General features: G+C 42.3%; 1 protein-coding gene across 1 annotated transcript in view; it reads left to right on the top strand.

Annotated features, from left to right (window-relative positions):
* Window positions 1-4,897: 4,897 nt before the first annotated feature.
* LOC139969562 (DNA damage-binding protein 1-like) overlaps window positions 4,898-8,236 on the top strand; it is a 28,476-nt gene continuing 25,137 nt past the window's right edge. The window contains exons 1-3 of the mRNA XM_071974653.1: window positions 4,898-5,123; window positions 6,052-6,200; window positions 7,609-7,725. Of these exons, the coding sequence (XP_071830754.1) occupies window positions 5,063-5,123; window positions 6,052-6,200; window positions 7,609-7,725 (327 nt within the window). The 5' untranslated portion in view covers window positions 4,898-5,062. The remainder of the gene's footprint in view (window positions 5,124-6,051; window positions 6,201-7,608; window positions 7,726-8,236) is intronic.

Genomic DNA, 8,236 nt, shown 5'->3' with positions numbered 1-8,236 from the left:
TATCATTGTTGGTTTTCTCTTTCGTTGGACTATGTCATATTAAGACTAAAAGTTTGGTATAAAGTCTTCCTTTGATGTAGTTTCGTAATGTTCTAAATTTAGATTTTCTAAAATGGATTTTCGGGGACGAAATGACAGCCTATTCTCATTCATGTGATTTCATCTTGCACCAGGACTGATGCCCAGTGATCCTGACCAGAAACGGACTCACCGGTCGGGAGATCGGGAAATTCCCCAATGGCACAGAGCAATGGAGGGGGAGGGGGATGGGGGGTGACTATACCTTTCATCCTTCTGATCGATATTTAGTAATCATGCGAATAAATTTTGTTCCAACATTGCGGGCGTTATCTATGTGATGTAAGTTGTATTCAAATCCCGACACTTTGTCTTAGGATGTTTTGGGGAGGAGGTGGGGGTGAGAGGCACCGAGGATCCTCTCACTTTTTTTTTTATTGCTGGCTATCCTATGAGTGTAAAGGGACGCAATGAACGAATTTTGTAATGGGCACATACTACCATTAATCCGCTTTAATTATTGGCTATGTAACAATTAAGAGTTCTCTGAGAGAGGAAACATCACGTGATCCTACAACCAAACGAGCGACTCCATCCAGGAATGCAGAATGTGTCTAAAAGGAAGAATTAACGGGACTTAGGATTTCGCTTTAGACAGACACACAGATGCGCATTGACCTACCGGCATTCTGGTCTGTCGGAACCGGTGCGTCGCTGGGTCAGTGGAGTTGCCGAACCGTCATCAACACCGCCGGTTGAATCACTGAAACGGTAACAAATAATGCCCCACATAGTGCAACCCTGCACACTCACAGGTGTGTTTTACTGCTGAGGACCCCATTGTTTTTTCCATTGCTCAATTCCACGTACAATACCTCTAACAAAACTTCCATCTCGAAGTTTCGACTTCGACCCCCCCTTTTTTCCCCTTCTTCGAGCACTCCACTGAGGTGTGTCTCTTGGAGACCTATACAGGGCAGGTATGGGTATTGAGAATCCAACAAAATTCGACAAAACTTATGAATTCGCACAATAGGAATGTACTAAAAGAATAGAGATAAGAAAAACAGCTGGACAAACTAAAACGAATGACAGCGAATGATCGAATGACAATTGACTTTGTACAGGGTTAAATACATGGGCGTCAGCAGGTTTCAGAAAGTGAGGGGGACACTATACTATCTAAGCGGAGCGCCACCATTGGTTGGCGCGTAGCGTACCAGAAAATTTTGGGTACATAAGACCCCCTAGATCGCAGGAGACGGCCTTCCTGAGTCGTTTTTAGTTACATCAGAACCAGATCTGTGAGGAGAAATTTTGTCTCACAAAACTAAATTCCGACAGAAAGTACTGGTAGAAAGATGCCGTTCTGACACCAAGGGAGACGAATTACACAGCGTCCATCTCAAACGAAATATTTTCGGTAGTTTGGTATCATATAATATCCTGCATACAGGCAGAATACTGTCTGTAGGGCCTAAAATATATGATATTACCTTCCTGGTGGGGTCTTCGCCTTGTTTTCAAGTTGAAATGCGTCGTTGTTTTCTCTGATTCACAGTGTAGGGCAAGGGGAATTCCATTTCTGGCGAGAAGGGGTGCTTCCACAAAATACTCTAAAACATCGTTCAAACATCGCACAAACTTTTATCAGAGGTCTCGGACGAAGCGGGGAGGGTGAATATCGGAGGAAGGGGGATAAAGGGCCAAGCACTGTTCTAATTTCCAGTGCAATTTATTGATAATGATTCTTAAGTTAGATTCTACTTGAATCAGCTCAGCAATTGTGATAGAAAATCGCGCATATGCATGTGATTTTTTTTAATAACTGCTCTGAAAAGTGGGTGGGACAAATGATATGATATCCCCTCCACTTTTGAAAGTGGGGGGGGGACATGTCCCCCCGTCCCCCACCTGTTGACGCCCATGGTTAAATATCACTCGCGAATGACAGCGAATGACAGCGAATGACAGCGAATGACAACGAATGACAACGACAGGGGCGTAGCCAGGATTTTCAAAGTTGTAGGCACGTCTATCTGAGCGGAGCGCCACCATCGGTTGGCGCGGAGCGTACAAGAAAATTTTTGGATTTACAAACCCCCCAGATGGCCGGAAACGGCCCTTCCCGAGTGTTCATTCTGGTTCCCTGGCCTCATGCTAACTTGAGACACCTCATTCAATATCACTTTTAAACCAAAAAACAAACGAGTTAAAATAGTACGTAATGCAAAACTACATAATGTATTTAAAATTAGCAAGGTACATGTACAGAGTAGTCTTACTTTTCAACTTCTGATGCTTGTAGATACAAAGATAGGCCTGGAATGTCTTTGATACAACTATAGCCAGTAATTGTCTTTGATACAACTGTAACTAGTAAATGTTTAAGCTAGCCTAATAAGAGAAGGCGAAAGCTATCCGACGATTGCCATCTGATGCAAAGTTCTTCAGCACAGCATCAACGTCAATTGCAAAGTCTCTGTGAATGTCAGTGGCGTAGCCAGGATCTTTTCAGTGGAGGGGGGGGGCGCGCTGGGGGATTGACCATTTCCTGGGAGGGCGTCTTGTTACTATCTAAGCGGAGCGCCACCATAAGTTGGCGCGCAGCGTACCTAATCTTTTTTAGCTAAAAGGCCTCCTAGATCGTCGGAAATGACACTTCCCAAGCCTTGTAAGCAGGGGCGTCAATCCGATTTGAAACGCGCGGGGGGGGGGGGGGGGACGTAATTGATTCGAGTATTCCGGCTGCAAGTACTATCTAAGCGGAGCGCCACCATCGGTTGGCGCGCAGCGTACCAAGAAAATTTCAGATTTCAATATCTGCCAGATCGCTGGAGATGGCACTTGCCAGGCTGGATAGCAGCCATCTAGTTGCGTGATTTCGGGAGAAAATTACAAATTCGTCACTCAGGAAATCTGCAATAAAGTTCATGCGGCCTTAATTTTTGGTCGATTATTTCTGTTATTAGCGATTCCAATTGACATCAACATTAGAACCCATTGCAAGTTGACAAATGATGCGGCGAACTGGAACCCCAGCCCCATTTTGCCCTATGTTTCAGGATAGAATACCCCTCATTTGTTCAAACCCATGACAACTAGTCTGTGAATAAATTTACTTCGAAATATATACTTTGCACCAAGTCGGTCAAGGAATGACCCCAGGGCCTCAGATATAGGCCTATAGGAACGATGCCACAAAATATCCCCGGACATACCATAGGCGAAGGGAGCTATCTGCCGCGACTGCATGTGCGACTGCGGTCGAAGGGTCGTTCATGACTGGTCATCATGGAGATTCGAGACTATTCAGACCAATGATATATTTTTCGCACATATAATTTTTTTCGACACCCAAAATCCCAGTGGGAGGGCGACTGGGGGCGACAAGCTTTCAAGGGGGGCTATCGCCCCCACCCCCCCCCCCTTTGGCTACGCCACTGGTGGATTTGCATGAGTGCCAAACCGCGGAGTCTCTCTTCATTCATTGTAGAACGCATGTAGTTTTTTATTCTGCGCATTGCGCTGAAAGACCTTTCAGCAGTTGCCGAAGCTATTGGCATGGTTAATCATGGTTAGTCTAAACTAGATGTTAAAAAACTGACAAGATCGGATCCTAGTCTTTTTCGGCGGGTAGAGTGTTGAATGAAACGGCAAGCGATAGAAATGACAGCCCAGATGACAGAAGAATAGGTCACCTAATTTAGCCATATTCTTGCTACGTTCATTTCAATAGTTTTTCCTGTCTAGACTCTTAAACTCGTCCAGCAAGCTTATGAATATGAATTATGGGTGTTTTCAAAAAAAAAGATAACTTGGCCAAAAAAATTGTAGGCCCGGGCCTACAGTGCTACATACTGGATACGCCCTGTAGGCCCGGGCCTACAGTGCTACATACTGGCTACGCCCCTGAACGAATGACAACGAAGGACAGTGGTGAGAAGAGATAGAATGAGTGGGTGGAGTAAATGCGGTTATTGGTTTTCTGCACAAAAATGATTTGAGGAACATTGCATGTTACGTGGTTGCAGGGTTTTGGTGTAATTTACGGATAGAAACCACAGGGAAAGTTTTTTGTGAGAATGCGCTTGAGTGCTGTGCTTTTGACATTTACCTCTGTGGATTTATATAGAAAGATAACTGAAGCCGTTTCAAGATGATAGTATTGTTAGTTTCTAACAATTAATATCGGAAAAATGACGTTAAATTTACTTTTTAAAATCAGACTTACAATTTCGCTTACTATAAGGTGCGTTTGTATCTTGTCCGTACTTTACTAGATCTGTAAGCCACGCACTTCGCGTCCACTCGGTTTGCGTGGCTTTAATATACCCACGAAGTCTCAGAACTGTGATATCCGGTTGAAGCAAATGTCTGTGCTGTCATTACTGTCATTCGTTTCAGTCAACGCAATTTTTAGTGTGTACAACATATTGTCATTCGTTATGTGTAACGCAATTGTCATTCGTTTTAGTAACACCCGAAAAACAGACTCGGCAATGAGATGGTATCAAAGAGTAGTGCATAAATATATATATATATATTCCAACTCACTACTTTTTCAATTACATACATTCATTTGCCTTTGTCGTTTACCTCCACCATACAGAAACGTTGCACTCGAAGCCAAAGTGGTTTAATTAGGACACGGTATATGCATGTTCTTAAATATCGCCTTTATTTACTCTCGGGAAGCCTTTCACACTGTAGTTTTGATTCTACAGCACAGGTATGTGGTTGGTACTTATATATATATATACGGTTAGTGGCTTATGCTGTATTACGTAATACATTTTTTTTAATGATGGCGCAAATGCAATTTGTTTTGTCCTAGATACTTCAGATAGCGGTACTGTCCCTTCACACTTCCAATTACAAAAACCAGCACTACAGTACATACGGTACAGCAAGATTACATACCTACGTACAGTGAACGGTACACATGTTTGAAATGATTGAACACCGAGACATTCCCTGTAACTAAACTCTCAGTGTTCTCCGAGGATAAATTACTGCTGGAAACTGAAGCAGTGACATTATAATGGCATACAACTACGTTGTTACAGCTCATAAGCCCACCGCTGTAACAGCATGCGTGACAGGTGACTTGTAACACATAATTCATTAGGCGAGGTAGCCTAGGCCTAGCCTAGTGACCGAAGTGAAGTTAGCACTACTGTAAGTTAGTGCTGAAAGTTAATCCAGGGGCCCAGGTCAACTGAAGTATATAAACCGTTACGCTAGGCCTAATACTAGTATTTCATTCAGTTTCATTCATATAACTTTATTTCAGTCACTTTTGAAATAAACAACAATAATATAAATTAATACACAGAACATGATCATTTTAAAGAGAAAGAGACAGAGGAGTGCCCACAAGAAGCTCGGACAGAGTAGGCCTAGCTTATAAATGTGAACACCCCTTCACAAATTACAAATGCATCAAAATATGAGACATTTAAACGAGAGAGGGAGTAAAAATCATAAAGAAAGGTGTCACAGTTTTTAAGGTGAAAAAGGCTAAACCATAACCAAGGATTAACGATAACATTGTCCTAGGGGCTGCTGTAGCGTATATAGTCAGCTCTACATTAAACCTAATGACTTGGCTAAGTTAGTTTACTTGCATAAAGGCCTAAAAAATCAAAGAAAGAAAATAATCGGGAGGAGTGGAGGCAAAAGTCAAGTTGCCTAGTCTTATGAAGATAGCAAAGGCAATCAATTTAAAAGGAACACCTATAATACGGTAGGCGGTTCGTTTACCTTAACAACCTTCTTTATATGATTTGCTAACAGTATCAGTCATCTTAAATTATGCTTTTTCATGGATGTCCTTGGAGATGGAGTCTCCGCCCTAACTCCTCCCTCCCCCCACCCACCCTCCCCATCCTCCCCCTCCCCCTACCTCTGTGTTCTTCGCAATTGACACATTCAAGTGTACACTATTCATTGTGTAGCTCATATCTGCAATCTGACAAAAGTGCTACGATCCCTTTATTCCCATCCCCCTTTTCATCTGATAATGTACAGGAAACTTTACATCCCCTGATGACTTGAATCTCATCATCGCCAAGAATACCAGGCTCGAGATCTACCTGGTGACCCCGGAAGGACTCCGACCGAATAAAGAGGTTGGCCTGTACGGAAGGATCGATATTTTGCAACTTTTCAAGCCTCCCGTAAGTACTGTCACACAGGCGCGGCGGAACGGGAAAATTATTGGGGGGGCTAATGTGTGGAGACTATCTAAGCGGAGCGCCACCATCGGTTGGCGCGGAGCGTACAAGAAAATTTTGGGATTTTCAAACCCCCAGATGGCCGGAGACGGCACTTCCCGAGTGTTTTATGCTGCGAATACCTAGCCCTAAAATATGGGTCTCAAGCCTGCAATTTCTCAGATTGCACGTAAAAATCTGTAAAAACATTGTCCTTTGTATATTCGATGGTGTTTTAAGAGAGTAGCTATTACTCGTAGTGTACTCGCAAAGACGTTTTTGAGTGTAGTAAATTACTACTTGCAATTAAATGCAATAATTAAATAAATGTCATAAGAAAAAAACAGAAAGCATTTCTTAATGTCAACAAATGGGTAATTCCAAAACCATGTGCAGTTGCCAACAAATTTCTATGAACCAAGCACTGTCACCTGCCGCTTACCGGTGCTCACACTCACTGCTTCCACTTTTCACGGGGCGTGAAGACGCGGTTGGGGTGACAATGTGGTCTATAGCCAGGGGACGGGCCGAGGATCCCCCCAGCATTTACTACAACAAGAAAGACAAGTATGCATTGCAAAATGGGCAGATGCAAGTTTCGGAGCCTTGGTAAATATTGGGGGGGCTTATCATGCATTTGCCCCCTCAACTTTTTCATTGGGGGGGCTGAGCCCCCCCAAGCCCCCCGGTTCTGCCGCCACTGCTGTCACAGTCTTAGAGAAAGCGGTTTTAATGATTGGCCCCGTAGAAATGATTACCGTTACAGAGGATATCGATGTCGAGCATAGCTAACCTTTCACACCTCAAAAAGGCAGACGAACATTCCCTTTGGCTTATTCAGTTTTTTGCCGTCGTTACAGTCCTTTGTTTAGCTTCTAGAGATTTTGCGGTTTCGATTATCGCACCCTTGAGAATTCCCAACTGGCGAATATTACTCATTTGTCTAATTAACATTTCCCAAACTTTTTTTGCAAGTATTCTAGTTGTTGTAAAAATACCTGTGTCTTTTAATATGCAAACAGGCCTTGATATAACTTCCACAGGTCTACAATACCTGAATAAACTGATACAGCGAACATGAAAATAAATGCTCATCGATAGTATTGAGATTTGGTAGCATCGCTGCATTATTTGTAGTTTTAGTCAAACAGTTGAATATATTTTTCCACCAATGACTGGACAGTGTCTCTGTGAAAACCATTAAAAACTGTTTTCTTTACCAGTTTATGTTGTGTTTGTTCAGTTTTTGTCTAATTTTATACCTAGACATGTATTACTAACTGTTCATCAGTTAGTATCTTAATAAAGATTCTGTATTTTAGCAGTATATAAAGCATTTTGGGAACACTTTTTCTCTCATATTCTTTTGCAGGATCAAGAGAAATGCCTACTGTTTGTCCTGACCTCTCGGTACGACGCCTGCATCTTGGAATTTGTTAAGGACGGAGACAGCGAAGAAGTTATCACAAAAGCACATGGCAATGTTTATGTAAGTGTAATTTATAATTGGGAGATATCCATCGAATGCCAGAACTTCATCATACTTGTAATTGAGAATTAAGACAAGGTGTTATCCACTGAGCAATTGAAAGCACCCATGGCCTTTGAAGTCTGTCCGCCAGGTTTCCCCACTGGCATGGAAAAGTCATGAAAAATATGAAAATCAGACCTGGAAAAGTCATGGATGGGACTAAAAAATGTCATGGAGAATCAGATATTAAACCCCACATAAATATCATCATCATTTGATCTTTGACCTAGGTCGTGAAGTCCTTTGTGCAGGACTTCCATGCTTATGGAAGAAGGTTATGGAAATTTGCAAATGAATTTTAGGGGGTGAAAAAGTCATGCAAAAGAATGCAAATGTCAAGAGTCATGGAAAATAGAATGACTTTCAAAAATTGCTTCTCTCTTTCAGTCTATATTTTCCCACCTTCAAATTTGTCCAGATTTTGTCCAAAAAGAAAAAAACATGTTCATGAAAGAGGTCATGTAATTTG

This window comes from Apostichopus japonicus, chromosome 7 (genome assembly GCF_037975245.1).
Source record: "Apostichopus japonicus isolate 1M-3 chromosome 7, ASM3797524v1, whole genome shotgun sequence".
NCBI lineage: Eukaryota > Metazoa > Echinodermata > Holothuroidea > Aspidochirotida > Stichopodidae > Apostichopus > Apostichopus japonicus.
Note: the sequence above shows the minus strand (reverse complement) of the source record. Positions and strands in the feature narration are given on the sequence as shown.